At 43.8% G+C, this 23,823-nt stretch overlaps 1 protein-coding gene across 4 annotated transcripts in view; it reads left to right on the forward strand.

The window, feature by feature from the left end:
• The window catches only part of ARHGEF28 (Rho guanine nucleotide exchange factor 28), a 305,341-nt gene that overhangs the window by 182,422 nt on the left and 99,096 nt on the right, over positions 1–23,823 (forward strand). Inside the window, exon 1 of one of the 4 annotated variants that reach the window (XM_073584072.1) lies at positions 6,401–6,709. The exons of the other annotated variants lie outside the window; for them this stretch is intronic. Within the exon in view, the coding sequence (XP_073440173.1) occupies positions 6,625–6,709 (85 nt within the window). The 5' untranslated portion in view covers positions 6,401–6,624. Of the gene's footprint in view, positions 1–6,400; positions 6,710–23,823 lie in introns of those variants that run through there. 4 annotated transcript variants of the gene reach the window in all.

Genomic DNA, 23,823 nt, shown 5'->3' on the forward strand with positions numbered 1-23,823 from the left:
AGGTAAAGCGCAGTTGATTTTACCTGCGGATTCTGCGCAGAAAAATCTGCACAGGAATCTGCAATGTGTGCACATAACCTTAGGGCTTATTCACAGGCCGCGTTTTTGTTGTGGTGTTTTTGCCATGGAAAAAAAAATGCACCAGCATGTGAGATTTCTAGAATCTTGTGCTTATTCTTTCTTTGCAGATTTGAACCATCATATCTGCAGCATGTAAATTCTTTCAGCGTTTTTCACCCATTAAAGGAATAGGAGAAAAAAGCCTACATGAAAAAGTAGATTAAAGCCATGCATATCTCCTAAGTTTTTGGCTGCAGAAAAATCTACTCAACGTGTGCTCGTAGCCGAACGCTTGCTTGTCTTGTTGTACACCTTTCACTTCTGAAGAGTAATGTCTCTGTTTCCCACTTGTTCCTGCCTTTCTCAGATATTTGTAGAAAGATTATTGATTAATCCGGAGTTATACAGTTACCTGTTTTTGCTTTGGGGGCGACATTCTTTCCAAGCATTACTCATACATTTTCTTCCACTGTAGTGGATCTGGCAGAATTGCTGAGGTCATTCTTAAAATATTTGGAAGAATGTAAAAAAAAAAGAAAAAAGCCTATTGTCGATTACTGAAAGTCTGATGTAATGTAAAAAGGCATTCGTGTCACTTTTATGTTAACCAGACAGCAACAAAAAAAACCCAAAAAACACTACGTACTTCTAATCCCTGCCAGACAAGCTCTGAAAAGGGATAAAAACAACATTTCCCTTCTAAAGAGAAAAGAAAGTCGTAGAATTGTTCTGTATATCACGAAAATCATTTATCACCTGGCCACGGGATTTTCACCTGTCCCACTGCTGTGACCTACGCCAACCCGGAGAGAGGGGCTGCCATGTCCCCTGTGAACAAATCTTTTGTGCACACTCGTGACCAGGACTCCATTCATGGCTGTGGGATTTGTTGGGTACATGTGTAACCATTGCTCCAGTAGACCATAGAAGTGACCGGTGGGCATAAATGCGCAATACTCCTCTGTAACAGGGGCGGTCTTAGCAGTTGAACCTCAAAAGATCATACATGTATCATAAATGATGTTTGTGAAATTACTCCATTGGCTCACATCATAAAGTAGCTGAGTTAGATTCTCCGCCAGAAAAGTTGGAGAGTGTCAGGCAAGTGTCATGTGTTTTTTTTCCTCACCTAGCATCCGTATGACATGCGTATGCACTGTGTTTTTAACGTCATTTTTTACATACTGTAATTCTGTCATTTCAATCTAATTTGCTAACTAATAAAACAATCTTATATACAGAGATAGATGATAGTAAGAAATATGTCAGTTACATGATTAGTGCATGTGTAGCTTACTGTACATGTATTTAACTAATAAAGCTTATTTTTAATAACCAGCTGAGGGAAAGCAGACTGCTGGGGGATGTTTTTTTTATTGGAACAGGTCAATATCCATGAAACTTCACAGGCTAATTAATATCAGGTCAGGGCTGTCTGCGTAGCCTTTACTGGTCATTAAAATAGGCCTCCCCAATAGAGATACCATTGGGTCCCCCCTATTTTTAATAACCAGCAAAGTCTAAGCTGAGAGCTGCGGGTTAATATTAATAGGCCAGGAAGGAGCCGTGGACATTGGCCCCCTTCAAGACTAATAACATCAGCTCTCAGCCGCCCAGAAATGGCACATTAGGAACCAAATTAGTGCAAAACCTGGCCACTTTTGACCTGGTGACAGGTCCTCTTTGAAATCTCATTTTTTTTTAATTGTTTTTCCAATAAATGTGTATAATTTTTCATAAGCTTTCCAGATAATCTAAAATCCACAAAAAAGAAACATAGTATGGCTCTAATTAGTATAGAAAAGCATGACCTCATTCAGATGGCCTATTGTTGCGTACAATTGCCATCTGTGAGTTTTGATGGATTTCACGGGTACGTGTGATAGTCTATGGGGCCTTTCACATGTCCGGAATTTTTCGTGGTCCATGGAAAATCACAGCTACACATCCTATTTTGATCCAAGGGTTGGATCAAAATCTGCAATGGTGTATGGGCCCTTGAAAAAAAAAAAAAATCTGACCGCACTTGGATGACATCAAAGTGCAGTCCAATTTTCATGGACTGTCAGAAAGGAGAAAGTAGAGAAACTTTTTTTTTTTTTAAATTTCCTCCACGTATGAGAAAAACTGATGACTCGAACAACACTTATCAAGACTCTGCTCAAAATAACTTGTCTTGGTGCTGTTCCTATACAATGCTGCAAAATTTTGCTGATCATATATAGGTCTATAAAACCTGTTGTGGTACTTTTGCAATTTGCATAATGTGACCTTTTCATAAAAATGTCATTATTGCAATTTGCAAAGTCATGTAAATACTTGCCAAAGGGTTGTGTATCCACCGGAGCTGGAGGATCGCCTGAGTATTTCTATTTCATTATGTGGCAGTCAGAAACCCTTTCAGTGCTGTGCAGAAGCTGAAACGCTCGGGCACAAGAGGGAAGGGAGTTTAGGCAGAAGTACTTCTGTGGCCCTCACATTTGTAATAATTGCAGTGAAGCCCAGAATGGTGATGGGCTCAGATGTCCTCTTTCTCCAGATCTGACCTTTCCATTGATCCATGCTCAGGCCTCTTGTGTGGATGTAGAGAAATATAGGAGATCTTCATTGAGGCTCGGCTTATTCACACCCCGGATTATTATTCATTATGGCCGGTTGCATGGCTCCGAGACCTCTCGAGGAGATGCGAGACGTAGTCTGCTGTGAACCAACTGGTGGTGCAGGGCTTGTTCTCGCTGCAGGCCGGAGTGCACAGGGTTGTTCTGGGATACAGCGTAAGAATGGTGGGCTTCTTGTAAATCACTCGCTGCTCCCTTTATATGACGTTCCTTCGCAGCTTTTAATGGTGCCAGACTTGTTAAATCTTTGACAATCCCCATCTTAAGCCAGAACGATGACTGGAAATCTGCTGGGCAAAAAGTTTTGAATGTTTCCCTCTGAATGCTGGAAATTAGCGCTTAAGATAAATGAGTTTTTTTTTTTTTTGTATTTTCAGGTATGAGGAGACTTTTTAGTTCAATTTTTTTTATTTTTTTGAGAAGCGGAAATCGAGTTCCTAGTTTTATTTTATTTTTTAAATTTTTTTCCACAATGACCTGTTCACAATAAATAAACTTCTTGTATCAAAACCTCCGCTTGCTTTCATTCAGTAGGATCTGTTGTTCTTTAAAGGGAATCTACTACCAGATTTCTTGTACCCATCTGATAGCAGCTTAATGTAGGGTACTTACATATCACTTACTGGGCTGCTTGCTGTTGTTTTGATAAAATCACAGTTTTATTAGCTGCAGATCTCCCAGTTTTCTGGCTGCTGAGCTCTGTATAGCCCCACCCACACCACTGTGCATAGACAGAAAGCTGCCAATGAGTGGTGGGGACGGAGTTACGCAGAGCTCATGAATATTGAGGACTATCTGCAGGTTTACTAGTCCTCCAGTGATGTAATCACTGTTTTATCAGTCAAAAATGATCAAACCTACACTGAGCAGCCCAGTAAGTGACATCAGGGTCCCTACATTGTGCTGCTCTCAGATTAGGGCTCAATAAGCTGCTGACAGATTCACTCTAAATCTTTTTTGTGTGGCTCGTTAAGGGACACACACAACATTTTTGCTGAAATTTTCTCTTTTTTCTGCATGAAAATTACAGTGACTACTGGAAAAACATTCTGTACTTTGAGTTTTCAGTGCTTTTTTATTTCATTGATTGTAATGGGTAAATGATATAGAAAAAGGGCTGAAAGAATGGACGTCGTCCTCCCAAAAGCCGCAAAAAAAATGCGTTTTTTATTTTTTTAAAATGTCATTAATTTTCCTCTAAAATGCTGTGAGAAAAACAGGGCTGTGGAGTCGGTAAACCAAACCTCTGACTCCGACACTGACGCCACCAAAATGGACTCCAGCTCAACCACTCAGACTCATCAGCCCTACCAGGGCTGTGGAGTCGGTAAGCCAAACCTCTGACTCCGACACCGACGCCACCAAAATGGACTCCAACTCAACCACTCCAGCTCAACCACTCAGACTCCTCAGCCCTACCAAGGCTGTGGAGTCGGTAAGCCAAACCTCTGACTCCGACACCGACGCCACCAAAATGGACTCCAGCTCAACCACTGTTGATTTCCTTAGAATAATTTTTTTAGTTAGTAATGACAAAGCGCGATTATCTCATTTCTGTTCAATCAGTATCAAAGTGCAAGTATTATTATGGTAAGGCTACTAATTTTTTTTTTCAGTTGACTAGTCAGTGGACCCGTTATCTTGCAGTAGAACAACGATTTCACCAGCAAAACTGCGCAGTCGATTGTAATGGCTCTATGGGGGAAACAAACGTCTCTTGCTGCAAAATTTGGGCGTCCGTTTAACAATTGAAGACACTGATGGTTTTTCAACTGTGCCATGGGTGCTCCTTCAAGGCTTGCCTTATTCAGACATCGGTCAAGTGTGAGAGCCTCGTAGAAATATATGACGTCATCATGCTCCGGTCTGGAGATCTGCGGCCGGTCTGTGCTCCGGCCCATTTACATGGACCTTCGGAACGAGCCCTTCTTGTTCTCACTAATTGTCTTCTGCATTTATAGCGTATGAGACATTTTTCACTGCTCTACTATTTAGGGGAACTGATATGACTTAGAATAAGAGCAGGACCTCCTCCTGAGAATAAGACCTTCCTGTCATTTACTGCCTTGCCAGTGGACGGACTGCTGCCTCCATATGAAGTGGCCGTCTATCCAGATATGATTTGCCCGGCTCTTGGATGAGGTGCTGTATACTGTAGGGTCGCCTGCACTCAGTTAGGTCTGCTAGCCAATATAATAATGTCTTCTCTTCTGCGGTTATATTGTCTGTGTTGCATAAAGCATATGAGACTGTCCCTGTGAGCTCGGCCTAAGGCCAGACTCCCGAATCCGCATGTTACCATCCGAAAGAAACAGACCAATTTTTTTTTTTACTGAAGTGTCATTTTAGTTGCATCTGTTTTCTTTTTTTCTTTCTGAAGAGGTGTGATCGCTTCAAAACCGATAAAAAAAAACCTTGAGGCTAAGTGCAGATGGACTTTTTGGCCCTGCGGATTTTTCCGCACAGAATGGAAGAAATCCACAGGTCAAATGACCTGCATTTTTCCTGCGGATTTCTTCCATTTTTCCTGCGGTTTTCTTGCGGTTTTCCACTGCGGTTTTCCCCCTGTGGATTTGGAGACAGGGGAGATGGAAAACCGCACAAAAGAAGTAACATGCTGCGGATTTTGTACCGCAGGAAAACCGCGCGGAAAAATCCGCAGCGTCTGCACAGCAGGGTTTTTTTTTTTTTTCATTGATTTTAAGGCCACTGTACATCACAATGCGGATATGCAGCGTCTCTGCGCGGAAAAATGCGCTGCGGATCCGCTATATATCCGCATCGTGTGCACACAGCCTGAAAGGTTTTTATTCAAGTGTATAACTGGGCAACAGATCCGCAAGACGGAAGCAGATCAGGATCCTTTTGCTCGGCGGCCGTGTCTCGCGCATCCCCATAGATTGGCGGAGTGTGATCCTCAGATGGGATTAGAATAGAAGCTGCTCTCGGATCTGTGACTATAATGGATGTGATCGGGTCACAGTGACTTACGACTGGTAGAGAACTCAGGTGGATGCTCCTGACAGAGTAATGAACATGGACCAAGATGTGGTGTGAACACTGCATAAGGGGGATGGATTTTTTCACAGGGTTAGTCATTTGTAGAGGTGTCACTATAAGGGTGACTGTATAAAAAAAACCAAAACATCACTTTCACCCAGAAAGGGTACGTGCCCACAATCAGTAATTCCTGTGGTTTTGGTGCTGCGTATTTATGCTGTGTCAAACCCACAGCGGCCAGATGTCACAGCATAGTGGATGGGATTTCTAGAAATCCCATGTCCACTATGTGTCCACAGACGCCCGGCAGATCACCCGCGGAGATGGACATGCAGCGCGTCTTTCTAGACCGCAGCATGTCCGTTTCACCAATAGCATTGTAATGTATCCATAAATGCCGGCTGCTGTGTTCTGGCTCTGTATTAGTGTCTAGCATCTGAATTTTAGACTTATATGGGTGAGTCTCATCCAATTTACAGACGAAACTAGCGCACACCGAGATTTTTTTTTCCGGCTCGGCTCTTGGGGGGTCTTTGCACGCCTTGTGTCCCCTTAATTTACGTCCAAGTGCACTTGACAAACCTCTGCCTCAGTTTGGGCCGTTTCCCCATTAGCATAGAAATGAGGAGGCGAGTTAATGATTCATTGGCACCAGCTGACCTCTGGGAGAGCTCTGGACCATGGTGCAGCTCCAGCTTGGCTTCATGGTTTCCCCCTGCATTCCCTCATCTAATTTAATATTTACAGGCTGATCTGTCTACATGCCTGAGCGCCTGAAGAGAGCAAACAGTTTACAGCCTGTCCCTCCCCTGGGCAGAGAGGGCAATTTGATCCAGCTTTCTTCATTCCTCGATTTTCCATCATCTTGTGTGTTTCGGAGAGGCTCCGGGGTCCACATTGCTCCTCTCCTGACGGATCCTGCTTCCTTCCTTCCACACAGAAAAAAATGGATTCTGATTCAGACTCTCCTTTTAATTACTCCTGGCCATCTTTTCCCAAAATGAGAATTCACAGGAGAACAGCCAAGCAAGGTAGAAGCAAACCTGTCTTCAAAGTTCTGTTATCTGCTGTATAGAAATGGGGACCCCCATAACATTGTGCTGGCGGGGGGCATTGCAATGTATTTGTAACTGTGTAGCAGTGACTCTTGTATAGATGGTAGTATATAGCGGTCGTATTTACATTGCGTTGCATGAGCAGTGATTTCCTCCAGCAGTCTGAGGTTTGGAGAATCGTGTCATTTCCCGTCATGTGATGACTGGCTTGGTTTCTGCTTGCTGATTTTTTCATGGAAATGCAGATGGTATTAAATAACTGGTATGAAAGCAAAAGTTTATTAATTCGTACAGAGGATATATATTACATCTCTGCTTTCAGGTTTTTTTTTCCGTGCATGTACTTATTCCTTCTTGATGTACCACTTACTATTTCTCAGCACCTTTACGCGCGTTCACACGTGGCATAATGATTGGTGTGGATTCTGCACTTACCTGTGAAATACAGCACTTGTGAATGGGCTCTTACAAAACTCCTTGCTTTTCACCTATCACAATGACGAGGGGGATATTCACAGCACTAGTTTACTGAAATGATGCCCATGGTGCTGATTGCTTGTGAATGTTTGGCAGTTGTACTCCGCGGTGTAATGATGCCACCAGGGAAGCTCAGAGATCGATCGGCAGGACACCAAACAAAATTCAGATTATACTTTTGCACAGATGCGTAGATTTAGGATTTCCTTGTGATAACTAATTTACTGGCTATTTTATTAAATACGCTGTTATTTCATAGAATCATAGAATCATAGAATCGTAGAGTTGGAAGGGACCTCCTGGGCCATCTGGTCCAACCCCCTGCTCAAAGCAGGATTCGCTAAATCATCCCAGTCAGATGTCTGTCCAGCCTCTGTTTGAAGACTTCCATTGAAGGAGAACTCACCACTTCTCGTGGCAGCCTGTTCCACTCATTGATCACTCTAACTGTCAAAAAGTTTTTTCTAATATCTAATCTGTGTCTCCTCCCATTCAGTTTCATCCCATTGCTTCTAGTCTTTCCTTGTGCAAATGAGAATAAAGTTGATCCTTCTACAATGTGACAGCCCTTTAGATATTTGTAGACAGCTATTAAGTCTCCTCTCAGTCTTCTCTTTTGCAAACTAAACATTCCCAAATCCTGCAACCTTTCCTCATAAGACAGGGTTTGCAGACCGGTCACCATTCTGGTCGCTCTTTTCTGAACTTGCTCCAGTTTGTTGATGTCTTTTTTAAAATGTGGTGCCCAAAACTGGACACAATATTCCAGATGAGGTCTGACCAAAGAGGAGTAGAGGGAAATAATGACTTCACGTGATCTAGACTGTATGCTTCTGTTAATACATCCTAGAATTGCATTTGCCTTTTTTGCTGCTGCATCACACTGTTGACTCATATTCAGTCTGTGATCTATTAGTATACCTAAGTCTTTCTCACATGTGCTGTCACTTAGCCCTATTCCTCCCATTCTATATATGGTTTTTTCATTTTTATTGCCCAGATGTAGTACTTTGCATTTCTCCCTGTTAAAAACCATTCTGTTAGTTGCTGCCCACTTCTCCAGTTTATTTAAATCTTTTTGAATCCTCTCTCTCTCTTCTCTAGTATTAGCTATCCCTCCTAGCTTTGTGTCATCAGCAAATTTAATCAGTTTACCCTCAATTCCTTCATCTAAATCGTTGATAAAGATGTTGAACAATACAGGGCCCAGGACAGAGCCCTGTGGTACCCCACTTGAGACATTCTTCCAACTGGATGTGCAGCCATTTACGACCACTCTTTGGGTCCGATCACTAAGCCAGTTATGAATCCACCTAACAGTTGCCTTGTCCATTCCATACTTACTCATTTTTTCAATAAGGATTGTATGAGAGACTTTGTCAAATGCTTTGCTGAAGTCAAGATATACTATATCTACAGCATTTCCTTGATCCACCCAATCAGTGATACCGTCATAGAAGGAAATTAAGTTAGTCTGACATGACTTATTAGTTACAAACCCATGCTGACTCTGTTTAATCACTTCATTCTTATCCAGGTATTGACATACATGTTGTTTAATAATTTGTTCAAAGATCTTTCCTGGTATAGAAGTCAGACTCACCGGCCTATAGTTGCCTGGGTCCACCTTCTTCCCCTTTTTGAAGATAGGAACAACATTTGCTCTTCTCCAGTCTTCTGGCACTTCTCCTGTTCTCCAAGAATTTTCAAAGATTATGGAGAGGGGTTCAAAAATTTCTTCTGCTATCTCCTTCAGTACTCTGGGGTGTAATTCATCTGGACCTGGAGACTTGAATTCATTTAGGTTAGCTAAGTGTTTCCTCACTATCTTTCTGTTTATAGATATCCTGGATTCTTCTATTCCCTTAATAGGACAGTGAAGAACAGTTGATGTTACATTTCCTTTCTGAGAGAAAACAGATGCAAAATAGGAATTTAAAAGTTCAACCTTCTCAACATCCTGTCTTACCATTTCATCATTTTCATCCTGTAAAAATCCTATAGCATCTTTGACTTTTCTTTTACTTTTGACATATCCCCAAAATCCTTTATTATTGCTTTTGACATCTCTTGCAATCCTCAAATCATTTTCAGCTTTAGATAATCTGATTTGTGCCCTGCAGGTTCTGCAGACAGCATTATATTCTTCTTTAGATATGCCTCCCTCTTTCCATTTTATAAACATTTTTTTCTTCCTTTTTAGCATGTGCTTAAGTTCTGTGTTCATCCATCCTGGTTTCCTTAAATGCTTCCTATTCTTCCCTCTTTTCGGAATTGTTAACAACTGTGCTTTGAGAATTTCATTTTTCAAGATTTCCCATCCTTCCTGGACATTTTTGTCTTTAAGGATATCCAGCCATTGGATCCCTCCAATTCTCTTTCTGAATCCCTTAAAATCTGCCTTTCTGAAATCTAACCTTGACGTCTGAGTCTTCACAGGTCTTCCGCCTCTAGTTATCAAAAATTCTAAAATAGCATGGTCGCTACCTCCTAGGGTCCCAGCCACTTTTACCTCCTCAACCATTTCCTCCCTGTTTATAATGATTAGATCCAAGGTAGCAGTTCCCCTTGTTTTCTCCCTTACCTTTTGGAAGATAAAGTTGTCAGCAAGAGAGGATAAGAATTTCCTTGACCTGTTAGTTGTGCCTGAGAGAGATTCCCAACAAATGTCTGGATAGTTGAAATCTCCCATGACAACTATGTCATATTTTTTGGAGAACTTGGCCATTTGATGCATAAAGAGTTCATCCATATCTTCAGCTTGCACAGGCGGCCTGTAGTAAATGCCTACAATGGTGTCCTTTCCATTGTTCTGTCCTTGTATTCTTACCCAAACAGTTTCCACAGAACTCCCAGTCTCTGAAGCTTCAATCTCTGTGCAGATATACGCGTTTCTAACATACAATGCGACACCCCCTCCTCGTTTATCAAGTCTGTTTCTTGCAAATAAGTTGTATCATTCTAGTCTTGTATTCCAATCATGTGTATCGTCCCACCAAGTTTCAGTGATTCCAATGACATCATATTTCTTTTCCTGTGTTAGTAGTTCCAATTCTCCTTGTTTGTTGCCCATGCTTTGTGCATTAGTATAGAAACACTTTAGTTTGTGATTGGTTTCTCTTTCTCCAATATTTTTATTAATTAGATTCTTTCGTCTTTGTTCTTCCTTTCCACTTCTAATAGCAGAGTTCTCAATAGCATTTGTCAGGTGTATGGCTTTTTCTGGTCTTTTGCTTCCCTTCCCATGTTGTTCTAGTTTAAAGCTCTCCTTACAAGTGTAGCAAGGCGACTTCCAAATACATGCTTTCCAGTCTTCGTAAGGTGCACCCCATCTCTAGCAAGTAGTCCATCGTATAAGTAGTTCACTCCGTGATCCAGAAATCCAAATCGTTGCTGACGGCACCATCGACGTAGCCAGTTGTTCACCTGCAGAATCTTATTCCACCTCCTTGTTCCATGGCCATCCACTGGGAGGATGGAAGAGAAGACCACCTGCGCTCCCAGTTCTTTCACTTTCTTGCCTAAGTCTTCAAAGTCTCTGCAGATGGTTTCCAGGTCACATGTTTAAGTCTATACCTCTGAGTATTTTGCCCTGAATGTCCTGTTTTTGTTGCTTGTGTGGACTTTTTGACTTTTTCCTCCAGTGAAATTAATGGAACTGCAAAGAAGAGTTAGCTGGCCCAGGTGTCAGGTGTGCCCTGTTTGTAGCGTACCTTCCCCAGCAGGGGAGTCATTTGGGTGTTCCCTGTGTGTAGAGTACCTTTTCCAGGGGTGTTAGGCTGGCTTCACATTTGCGTATGGAGGATCTGCGGAGGGATGCGGACTTCCTCCGTGAAGCTCTGCCCATTGCTGCGCCTCCTCCAGTCAGCGCCGCCTACATCCGCATGTGACCTGCGTACCCTATCTTTAACATTGGGTACACAGGCCGTGTGGATGTATGCGGATGCCTCCGCATGCGTCATTCTGACGGTGCGGCGACCCACGTCAAACGCAACAAGTTGGAATTTTGATGCGGTCACCGCATCGTCAAAACAACGCATGCGGAGGCATCCGCATACATCCGCACGGCCTGCGTACCCTATGTTAATTATAGGGTTTACAGGACGTAGGTGGAGCTGACCACCAGAGGAGGTGCAGCAGTAGGCGGAGCTTCATGGAAGTCAGCAGTTCCTCCATACGCAAATGTGAACCTAGTCTTACTTGGGTGTGCCCTGTGTAGAGTGCCTTCCCCAGGGAAATTAGTTGGGTGTTCCCTGTGTGTAGAGTGCCTTCCCCAGGGAAATTAGTTGGGTGTTCCCTGTGTGTAGAGTGCCTTCCCCAGGGAAATTAGTTGGGTGTTCCCTGTGTGTAGAGTGCCTTCCCCAGGGGAATTAGTTGGGTGTTCCCTGTGTGTAGAGTGCCTTCCCCAGGGGAATTAGTTGGGTGTTCCCTGTGTGTAGAGTGCCTTCCCCAGGGGAATTAGTTGGGTGTTCCCTGTGTGTAGAGTGCCTTCCCCAGGGGAAGTAGTTGGGTGTTCCCTGTGTGTAGAGTGCCTTCCCCAGGGGAAGTAGTTGGGTGTTCCCTGTGTGTAGAGTGCCTTCCCCAGGGGAATTAGTTGGGTGTTCCCTGTGTGTAGAGTGCCTTCCCCAGGGGAATTAGTTGGGTGTTCCCTGTGTGTAGAGTGCCTTCCCCAGGGGAATTAGTTGGGTGTTCCCTGTGTGTAGAGTGCCTTCCCCAGGGGAATTAGTTGGGTGTTCCCTGTGTGTAGAGTGCCTTCCCCAGGGGAAGTAGTTGGGTGTTCCCTGTATGTACAGTGCCTTCCCCAGGGGAATTAGTTGGGTGTTCCCTGTGTGTAGAGTGCCTTCCCCAGGGCAATTAGTTGGGTGTTCCCTGTGTGTAGAGTGCCTTCCCCAGGGGAAGTAGTTGGGTGTTCCCTGTATGTACAGTGCCTTCCCCAGGGGAATTAGTTGGGTGTTCCCTGTGTGTAGAGTGCCTTCCCCAGGGCAATTAGTTGGGTGTTCCCTGTGTGTAGAGTGCCTTCCCCAGGGGAATTAGTTGGGTGTTCCCTGTGTGTAGAGTGCCTTCCCCAGGGGAAGTAGTTGGGTGTTCCCTGTATGTACAGTGCCTTCCCCAGGGGAATTAGTTGGGTGTTCCCTGTGTGTAGAGTGCCTTCCGCAGGGCAATTAGTTGGGTGTTCCCTGTGTGTAGAGTGCCTTCCCCAGGGGAATTAGTTGGGTGTTCCCTGTATGTACAGTGCCTTCCCCAGGGGAATTAGTTGGGTGTTCCCTGTGTGTAGAGCACATTCCCCCTCTGTTTGCAAACATAGTTATGTCGGCTTCACACATCTGACATTTTCAGTCTGAGTACGGTCCGGCAGGGGGTCTCCTGACCTGAATTTGGACATACTCATTGACTCCTGATGATGCTGGGGCGCAGCTTTGGACCGGGAGACCGGTAGCGAGTCTATAAATAACAGTCTGTACTCAGACCATGAACGCCGATTGTGTGAAGCCAGCCTTAGGCTATGTGCCCACGTTAGCGTTTTTAAACGCTCAGAAAACCGGACCTCCCAGAAACTGCACGTTTTATTTCCGCATGTTTTTTGCGTGATTTTTGCACAAAAAACGCGCGTTTTTGATGCATTTTTTTCCGCGCAGTTTCTGGGAACATTGGAAATAGCTAAAAATGCGGACCTATGCGGAAAATAATGAACATGCTGCGTTTTTAGCCGCTAAGCGTTTTCTGAGCGGGAAAAAAGCGCATGCATTGGCACAAAAAGCCAAAAATGCATTAAATTGCGTGGGAAGCTTATTTTAAGCGTTTCTGAAGCGTCTGATCCGGCTCAAACGCTTCAAAAACGCTTAAAAAAAGCAACGTGGGCACACAGCCTTAGGCTTGGATAAAGTGAATGTATGCAATATTTTTCATCCATACGGTCATCCTTATACAATCCGTATGTCGGCTTTGGCATCCGGTTTTTAAATGAACAATTTAGTAACAAAAGGCAGTTTCCTATGGTTAATATTTGCAGTGGATCTGTGAAAACGGTATGACATAAGGATGCTGACCTGTATGTGATGGTAACCTGTATTGCAAGGTAATCTGAGAGCAGCATGATATAGGGGCAGGGACACTGATTCCAGAGATGTCCCTTACTGGGCTGCCTGCTGTCATTTTGATACAGTCACCAAAGGCTACGTCTCTACAATCGGGATTGTATTATTGCTGCATCCAAATCTCGGTTTTCTAATTGCCGCACTTGTTTGTCAGTACATGCGGATTCACCGCATGTAACACATTTAGTGGTCAAAATCAGTGTTAAATAGAAGCACAGTGGGCATGGGATTTCTATAGAAGCACAGTGGGCGTGGGATTTCTATAGAAGCGCAGTGGGCGTGGGATTTCTATAGAAGCGCAGTGGGCGTGGAATTTCTATAGAAGCGCAGTGGGCGTGGGATTTCTATAGAAGCGCAGTGGGCGTGGGATTTCTATAGAAGCGCAGTGGGCGTGGAATTTCTATAGAAGCGCAGTGGGCGTGGGATTTCTATAGAAGCGCAGTGGGCGTGGGATTTCTATAGAAGCGCAGTGGGCGTGGGATTTCTATAGAAGCGCAGTGGGCGTGGGGTTTTTTTGGAAGCACAGTGGGCGTGGGATTTAATGCAGAATGCAGTGTTTTGGACGCAGCGCAGGTGAGCTGCGTCCAAAGTGCTGCTATTCCTGACCGGGGGCGCACAGCCGAAGAATCCTGAGCTGTTTATGGCCCCACCCACAACACTTATTGGCAGCTTTGTGTCCACTGTAAATTCAAAGAAAGCAGCCAATCAGTGATGGGGGCGAGGCTGTACAGAGCAGTTGACTAGGAGGCCCAAGATACCTAGTCCTGTAGTGATGATCTGCAGATATAACACTGATTTCTTTGATACAGCAACACGCAGACCAGTAAGTAACACATTACTGGAATCAGGCACTCGGTTCCTACAGCGTGCTGCTCTCAGCTTTCAAAGTAAAAACTGCTGACAGATTCCCTTTAAGGGTAAGAAATGTGATTATTGGCAGATGGGAGGATACAGTAGAGAAGATACTGTGCGGGAAGATGAAGCTTACTTGTCTTTGTATAACAGAATGTCCCATCACTGGCATAAAGCTGCAGCTGCCACTGGGCACTGCGTCTTTGTAATGTGTCTGTCTGTAATGGTCGCGCTGTTTTGCAGGCATAGGACTAATCACATGCATTATCCTGTTATCTTCCCACCTCTTTATTCACTTCAGGTAAATTGCTGTTTCTGTACTGTACATTATCTGGTATGACCCAGGAGCTAATTACTGACTTCCTCTCTGTGTCCTGGCAGATATAATCACGTACAATATAACAATATGCAGGAAATCTCTCCAGGTTTCCAATCTCAAGCCTGCTTTGATTAATTGTGTAAAATGTAATGGAAACAAGGTCTGCTGGTGAGGCCGCCGCTGATCCTCCGCTCGGTGCACACGGTGGGGAGGGCACAGGAGTTACCTATTAGGCCGCGCTGGGAAAACTCTGCCAGATGTTTTGGACATTTGTCTCCTTTTATGAGTTTGCGTCATTGGTTTGATTACAGTTCCTGTGGCAGATGTAACATCGGCTTCCTAGCTAGTAAAGGCATAAAGCACTGCCAGATATTCACCTTCTTGTTTTTCACTCTGCACGATAATGAGTCCGTAGTAGAAATGTAAAAGCTGAGCTGTGTGTTGGGCTCACTGGTTCAATGTGTGCACTCTCATTCCTTGAAAACTTCACTCATGGGTTGTCCATTTTTTAATTTTTTTTTAATTATTCATTACCATTTTTGTTTAATTGGAATCTGTCATATAAAAAATACTATTAATCTGCAGGTTGATATGGTTCTAAAGTCGCGCGTGCACCTCACTGAAAGCCCGGCTGCCATTAGCTATAAATTAGCTTTGCTCCTCCTGGCAGCCTCCAGCTTTCAGTCATAGAGGTGCACCGGGCGTGATTTGAGCCACCGTCCAGTGCATAGTGAGTGGCTGCTGTAACCAGGCCCCGGCACTGACTGACAGCCGGCTCAGCGGTGTATCAGTGCAGAGCTGTCAGTCACTCCCGGGAGCTCGGTTACAGCCGCCGTTCACCATGTACTAAGCTCTGACTGACGCCGCGTCTGACTGAAATCTGAGGGCTGCAGAGGCGGACGCTCTGACGTAGTAGACTGCATCTGAGTCTCTGCCTCCAGTAGGCGTTTACCCCCAAAAATGATGCACATCAGAGTGCACATTTGCTCTACCAGCACTATTACAATCTATGGCCCCGTCTGCACAAACGTCTGCCGGGGTTCGGACGTAAGCCCCGATGTGAGCCACCGAGCAGGTGCCTAAACGCAATGTGAAAGCAGCCTCCATACTAGTCCCCCCATAGCATGCTTTGTATCCAGTGAGTGGTTGGTATGTGCGCACTGCTCCGGTGTGGGGTGGTTAAACATTAAGCTGCGGTCACACCGTGGGGGGTAGTGATGTTGTGGGGAACTCTTAGAATTGCTGTAATAGGATGTTCTGTTTCATGTGTGTACTGGGAACCAAATGCAAATGAGACTCCATTAGATGATGATTGTGCAGTCTGAAAACAGATAGGAAGTGGAGCTAAGAACATTTCCATGTATCTTCAAGGCCAAGTACATTACACATGGTGTTCAAAAATTCCTTTTCTAGAAGTAAATGGAACTTGTCGCCATGAAAATGCCGTCCAATCTGCAGGCACCATGTTATAGAGCTGGGGGAGCTGAGAGAATTAATGTATAGTTTTGTGAGAAAAGACAGAAGGTATAACTTGTGTTTTAATCCTCTAAACCTCTTCTTTTTCAGGGATTTTTGGTCCGGTGGGCGGTTGGAGCGCCCCACGGGGCCTGGGGTTACGCTGTACTGGGCCCGTCGACTTCCATGGGGGACGGTGTCACGGCGGCGGTGACCCGGTCCATGGGCCAGAGGCGTCCAGTAATAAAATAGGGGAAAGTTGTGTGGTATTTTTGTGGTAAAAATAAAGATAATGTTTATAGATGGTGAAATACGTGACGCCACCTGTGGTATTCTAGTCAGAGGTGACCAGCGCTGCGGTGTTGCTTGTCTGGGATGGATGTTGGGCGCAGCTATGATGTTGTAGCCCTCCACAGGTAGGGCTGTAGTCCCAGGGCAAAGATGTTAAATAAATAGTAAAAGTGGCTGTAAACGTTGGGGTGCAGAGAAATGAGAGAAAGACACAGAGAGGTGCAGTTTCTTTACCTTTTACTGGTAATAGGTTGCAGTCCGGAGTACCACATACAGGTGATGGAATGAGTCTGGCTCGCCTGGAGGCGTTCAGGGAATCCACCTTGCCAGGTGGGGATTTAGGACCTTCCTTTCTGTTCTATGTATGTGGGTCTCCGCTGTATATATCTATGCTGCGACCCTCTATTCGTGATGGTTTCACTAACCTGTACGGCTGTCAGCGTGAGCCTATTCCACGGGTACCGTTCTCCTTATCCGCTGCCGTGCCCTCAGGTGATTAATGTGCACAGGAATTTACAATCCCCTGTACTTTCAGATTCGGCTATCAGGACTTACAGTTCCTGTCAGCCTAAGACTCTGATGTCCCTTTTCTCTTTATTAGCGCTTCGCTCAGGGGTCTGCTATATGCAGTATTCCTCTGTCTCTGCTCGTGTCATTTCCCTCTTCACAGATCAGCTCTACCTTTTGAGCTCCAGCACCGATCAGCTCCCTGTCTTGAACTGACAGGATCTTCCAGAAAGATCTTTTACCTCACGTCCTCACGTTTAACTGTGATTATCATTTTCTCACAGCTGTTTCGTTTCCATGACAACTCCCTCAGCTGACTTCTAGCTGACTCACCAACCCCCTCTGCTGGCCAGAATTTATAAGGCATCTCCCTTTTTTGACCTGCAGCAGGAAATTGTGATTAAATCTATGCTGCCTGGCATGGGGGTCCCTTTTCTGCTTCCAAGCATGACTTCACCTCATAGAGGGAGGCAATGTCACTGTGACAACCGGACTCTGGGGTGTCACACGGTCCTATAAGTGACTGACAGCTCTCTCTGCACACTTATCCATAGACAGCTGTCAGTCACTGATAGGACCTCCCACTGAACCCAGAAAGCAGAGGATTAGATGATGAGATCACAGGTCATGCTAAATCTTTTCTCACAATACTATATATCAATCTTCTCGGCTCCCCTTGCCCTACATCATGGTGCCTGCAGATTGGACAGCATTTTCATTGTGACAGGTTCCTTTGGTGACAGGTTCCTTTGTAATATTGTTCGTTTTCTAATATTTTAGAATGGAAGCCCATATAAGTTATAGGGGAATTATCAGGTCCTCTTACTCTCTGAAGAGACTTTTTAAAAAGCACCCATCACATCACCTATCTCTGTTAGGCCCCATCTGTATAATACTAGTACCGGTGTCATCAATGTTTTTGGTTCAGTGTGCCATCTGTGCGCCCTTTTTTTCTGGTATGGCATAAGAAAAATTAATTCCAAAGCTTCTCCTATTTGCAGTTAAATATGGACGGCACACAGATGCCATCCGTATGCTGTACATGCTTTACACTGGGCAATTGACTTGTATTGGCCCTTGTCATCCGCGGCTGCTTGTCTTGTGGATCAGCCACAACAAATAGACAAATCCCTACATGTGTTGCGGCTGTCGAGCAGGATTCAAGCATAGGATTCAAGCATAGTTTTTGAGCATGCCAAAGTCACTGTTAGCACCTGAGCACGCTCGGATAACACCTTATTCCAGCATGTTCGCTCATCGCTAATTATCTGTCTTGGAGGTGCAGTACCTGCCGCTTCGGCCAACATACCTCTAATGTGTGTGTAGATTACATAGTTTATCCTTCTCCCTATAAGTGAAGTTTACCAAAGGGCCCTATGGGAATAACATCCGCTAGACTGTAAGGAGAGGTGACTGCTGATGTGCAGAAGCGGACAACCCAACACCCTTTACCCCAAGAGATTGAGTCTACCTGGGAGGTGACGCCAGCTATGCTATGTTGGTTCTCAATAAAGGGTTTTACCTTATGTGTGGAGCTCACAGGCCATTGGAAAAGTGTGCTAATTAGTTCTCCCAATTTTTGCATACTAATTTTTAGCATACTTAGAAGCTAATGACACCGAGAGAGATTTTGACACACTCTTTTGATTTATGATGGGTTCATGGTGATCTGCCATTCTAAACTTGAAAGAATGAACTAAAGTGTGAAATGAATGTGAGGGTGTGTAAAACGACTTTCAGTTATGGCATCAACGTTTTAGCTCAGAAGAAGTATTGCCAGTAAAATAATCTATGTACCCACATGCTGTATTATCAATTTGATTCATTACAGTACGAGCATCTTCTAGTCTGCACCTTACTTAGGATATTGAAGTGCTGTTTTCAGGCACTGGGACAATTCTTCCTATAAACCGAGCACTTTAAAGAAGATATGTTGGACAAAATAATGGAAACACCTAACGTTTTGGCATCATAATCTTCGAACATGTTATAAACATGCAAACCGTGACATATGGTAATGTTTTGTAGTTGATTATTTGTGTTATGTGATATGTGTATGTAAATTAACTGTTTGTTTTGCAGAATTGTGAGGTCATTGATGAAAACCTGATACCAATGGCAGACCTCTCGGATTTTCAAAGAGGCCAAGTTGTTGGTGCTCGTATGGCAGGCGCTAGTGTAACAGAGTGCCCGAATGCTTGGCGTGTCAAGAGGTACTGTCTCCAAAGTAATGACTGCGTTTGAAAGAGAAGGAAAAACATCCGCAGCAAAGCACAGGTCCAGCCGAAAGTCGAAGTTGACTGAGAGAGACCGTCGGACTCTAAAGCGAATTGTGAGAGAGGATTGCAAGACCACGGCTCCGAAAATCACTGCTGAGCTAAATGAACATCTACAGAACCCAATTTCCACGAAAACTGTTCGTCGGGAGCTGCACAAATGTGGATTCCACGGAAGAGCTGCAATTAGAAAACCGCTGCTCTCAATGACAAATGTTTCCAAGCGTTTAGAGTGCTGTAGAAACCTCCAGAATTTTTTCCCTCGAGCAGTGGAAACATGTGATATTCTCAAACTAATCATTTTTTACCCTATTTCCGACCTTCGGCCAAGTGTACGTTTGGAGACAGCCGAAAGAAGCATTCCATCCAGACTGCCTTCTCCCAACCGTAAAACATGGCGGAGGTTTTGTGATGATCTGGGGTGCTATTTCGTAGAGATCCGCCGGGCCAATGATATCCCTTCATGGAAGAATTAACAGCCGCGATTATTTAGGCATTTTGGGCGACCAAGTGCATCCTATGGTTCAAGCACTGTTCCCGGAGGGGAACGCCATCTTTCAGGATGATAATGCACCAATTCGTACAGCTAGAATCGTTAAAGCATGGCACGAGGAACATTGTAATGAAGTTGAGCATCTCATCTGGCCCCCACAATCCCCAGACCTCAACATTATTGAGCATTTATGGCCGATTTTAGAGATTCAAGTTAGACATCGATTTCCACCGCCATCGTCGCTCAAAGAACTGGAGGGTGTTTTAACTGAATAATGGGCTACAATTCCTTTGGAAACAATTCACACCTTGTATGAATCCATACTTTGGAGAATTGAGGCTGTAATCGCCGCAAAAGGTGGACCTACACCATATTAAACTAACTTTTGTTGATGTTTCCAGGTGTTTCCATTATTTTGTGCAACCCGTGTATATTGCAATCATCATATTATATAGCACTGTGTACTTACAATTGCTCATTTTCTTTTCTACCCAGATAATTCTTCTCATTTCTCTTCTCTATGTAGAAACAGGAAGTTTCTTTTCCCTGCATCTATCATTCCCCTCTTCACCTCCTGCTCGCTCCCTCCTCCTGCCAGGGACTTTTGCAGTGACTCATGAGTCGTATAGGGAAAATTTACCTCCTTTTTCTACATAGAGCTTAGAAGGATTCAGCTAGTCAGTTTTTAATCAAGTGTTGTCATAGACCTCATGGAAAAGAGAAGAATTAGCTGGGTAGAAGGGTAAGTAATGACCTGAGGTTAACATCCTCAATAATCAGAACCTCCCACTCCCCTCTCCAAGACTTTTCACATGCTGCACCAATTCTTTGGAATGCATTACCCAGGTTAATACGATTAATCCCCAATCCCCACAGTTTTAAACATGCCCTAAAAACGCATTTGTTCTGACTGGCCTATCGCCTCAACGCATTAACCTAACTATCCCTGTTGGTTCATTCAAATTTTTTTTTTTTACCATAACCATGTTCCTCGCATCATGTTCCCACATGCTTTATGCATTTAATAGCCCTCTGTGTCTGTACTGTTACATATTTAGACTGTTAACTGGTTCATGCAGCAAAAGGAACACCCGATTCTTACACTATGGCTGGTCCAAACAATGAAAGTAATTGTTACCATCCACCTTTCGTGTCTACCTTTTTCCTTATAGATAGTAAGCTTGCGAGCAGGGCCCTCATTCCTCTTGGTATCTGTTTTGATCTATGTGATTATTGTTATGCTGTAATGTCTATTGTCTGTAGAAGTCCCCTCTAAAATGTAAAGTGCTGCGGAATATGTTGGCGCTATAGAAATAAAATTATTATTATTATTAAGTACACAGTGCTATATAATATGACTGGAATATATTAAGAGGATAACATTTTTGGTGGTAGTGCTTCCTTAAGTGCCTCTTCATTAACATATCTTATGTGTGGCCCTATCCTGTCCTGTGACACAGCGAGTGGCACCTAAATGGAACAGCTAATCCCCCATAGAGATCCTATTTCGGGCAGCTGAGACTGAAGGGAATTCTGGTCTCCTAGTGACTCATTCATGCATAAAAGCAGCGCAAGAAAAGAAGCTGCTTAGTGCTTCTACAAAGACAAACTTTTCTTCAACCTTCCCACACTAAGGTCTCGTTCAAACCACCATATTTTTGCTTTCTGTCAAAAACAGACTGCACTCGGACCAATGTTATTCAGTGAGGAAGTGCAGATGAGCGTTTTTTTTTCCCTTCCCTGGCCATATCTACATGTGGGAAAAAAATGGCGACATGCACAAGTTTCTTCCACCTCGGATGAAACTCACCCATTCAATTCTGCATGCACAAAAAAAATCAGAGCCACAGAACAACATCCGAGTTTTACGGACACATAGCAATTCTGTAGCATAGCAAACTGTAAATGGTCCTGTAAGACATTAAGGCTATGTGCACACGTTGTGGATTTGTTGGGGATCCGCAGCATTTTTTCTGCATGGAATTGCACCAAATCCACAAAGGATTGCTCAAGCAATGTTAATCAATGGGAATCCAGAATTGGTGTGCACATGCTGCGGAAAATTCCACCCTGATTTGCAGCGTTTTATTTTCCGCAGCATGTCAATTCTTTCTGCAGCGTTTCTGCACCCATTGACTAACATTGAGTCAGTCAAATCCACAGCTAAACCGCAGGTGTAAAACGACTTGCAGATTTGCATGCAAAAAACACTGCAGAAAGGAAATATCAGAAGGAGGAACAGTGTGTGAGCGGAGAATATATGCATGTCTGCGGGTGTGTGTGTACCCAGACGTCATCTGATGGGACTACTACTCCCATCCACCTATGTCTGCTGTCACATATAACAGTACAACATGAGTCGATAATGGGAGAGTAGTCCCATCATCCGGCACCTGTGTTCAGTTGTAAAAAAATTATAAACATTTACATAATTACATACACAATACATACTCACCAAACACCTAATCCCCAACACCCTCGTCTCCTGCAAGCAATCAAAAATAATAAACCAACATATACTCCATGTCCGCTGTAGTCCATTTAATACTGAGTGTCCCACGACAATCTCACATGTAGAACAGTCATATCGGGAGATGTGACCGCTCTACCTGGCCTCCGGCGATACATTGATATGAGGTAATCGCTCCCGCAGTGTATCACTGCGCTGCCGTGTGAGTTCACCGGAGTTCATCAGCTAATCATCTCCTTCGCAGCGAAAATTCTCACGTAGCAGTTCCGTAAGTGAGAGTACCAGAGCTGATGAACTCCTGTGAACTCTCAGTGATACACTTCGGGAGCGATTACATCCTGTCAGTGTATCGCCGGAGGCCAGGTAGAGCGGTCACATCTCCCGATGTGACTGTTCTACACGTGAAATTGTCGTGGGGCACTCGGTTATGTACTATGTTGGACAAGGGAGTATTATATGTTGGTTTATTTTTTTATTTTTGTTGCAGGAGACGAGGCCGGCGGGGATTAGGCGTTCAGTAAGTATGGTAAATTAAGATTCAATAAAAGAGTCTGTGTGATTATTTCAAATAAAGGACTTTATTCTGGCTGTGTGTTTATTTACCATATAACTATAGGATCTGTAATGGATAGGTGTCTTATAGATGCCTCTCCATTACTAACCTGTGGTCTTGATGTCACCTGACCATACAAAAGGGACATCAACCCCACTTGCCACTGCTACAGGGCAAGTGGGAAGAGCGAGGCTAAGTGCCAGAATTGGTGCATCTATAAGATGCACCATTTCTGGGACAGTTGAGAGCTGATGTTTTTAGCCTGAGGTGTGCCAATATCCTTGGCCCTTCTCAGGCTTTTAATATCAGCCCGCATCTGTCTCCCTAGCCTTGGCTGGTTTGATTTTATAGGGGGGACCCCATGTCAATTTTTTTCTGGGGTTCCCCTGTAAACTAGCAAGTAAAGGCTAAGCAAACAGCTGTGAGCTGATATTAATAGCCTGGAAACCTTTATGGCTATTGGCTTTTTTCCAGAATATTAAAATCTGCCCTCAACTGTCAGCTTTCCCTCTGCTGGTTATTAAAATTTTTTTTTTTTTTTTAATTTTTGAAAAATAAAGATTCATTTCACGCAGATTTCTGACAGTTGCTTTTTTGTTACAGCATATATAATTATGTTAATGCTTCTGCATAGGCTGGTTGTGTGTGTGTCTTTATTTACTATTAATGAGGGTATCTGGCTGAAGAGGTTGAACAAGGAAATTACATCACAATTTTTTTCTTTTAATATATCTTTATTTAGCTCTATGGATTTACAAAAAAGCAAGAAAATCCGCATAAAAAATGCATCAAATCCGCATAAAAACCGTGCGGATCTTTAACTGCGTTTACTGCCAAGAGAGGCAGAAACCACGCAAAATTTTGCACAAGCAAATTCGCAACGTGCGCACATAGCCTAATAGCTGCTGTAAAAAAGGATTGTATATGGATGACAAGTGAGAAAAAAAAATAGTCTTTGAGTTTTCTGGATGAAATGCTGAGCTATTTTTTTTTTTTTTTTTTTTTTAAACTGTATGAAGCCACCCTAAAACTAAGTGCATCTTAACAAGGGGTGTATACCTGGGGTCCACATGCAGCTTGTGATGCCATTCTGTGCAGCCCCCAGACATCTCTGATCCCTCTGTATGGTCATCGCCCACTGTATTAACAAAGTGCCTCTATATAATTAGGTACAAACGAGAATATCGTGTGCATACGTTTTACCACAATCACCATTTATGTCCTATCCAGAAATATCTGATTGAGATCCCAGCCATCACTGGAGAGGGGGACCTTAAGTCGGAGATGGCTATGCCCATGACC

This window comes from Dendrobates tinctorius, unplaced genomic scaffold (genome assembly GCF_039654945.1).
Source record: "Dendrobates tinctorius isolate UK_male_01 unplaced genomic scaffold, ASM3965494v1 ptg000083l, whole genome shotgun sequence".
NCBI lineage: Eukaryota > Metazoa > Chordata > Amphibia > Anura > Dendrobatidae > Dendrobates > Dendrobates tinctorius.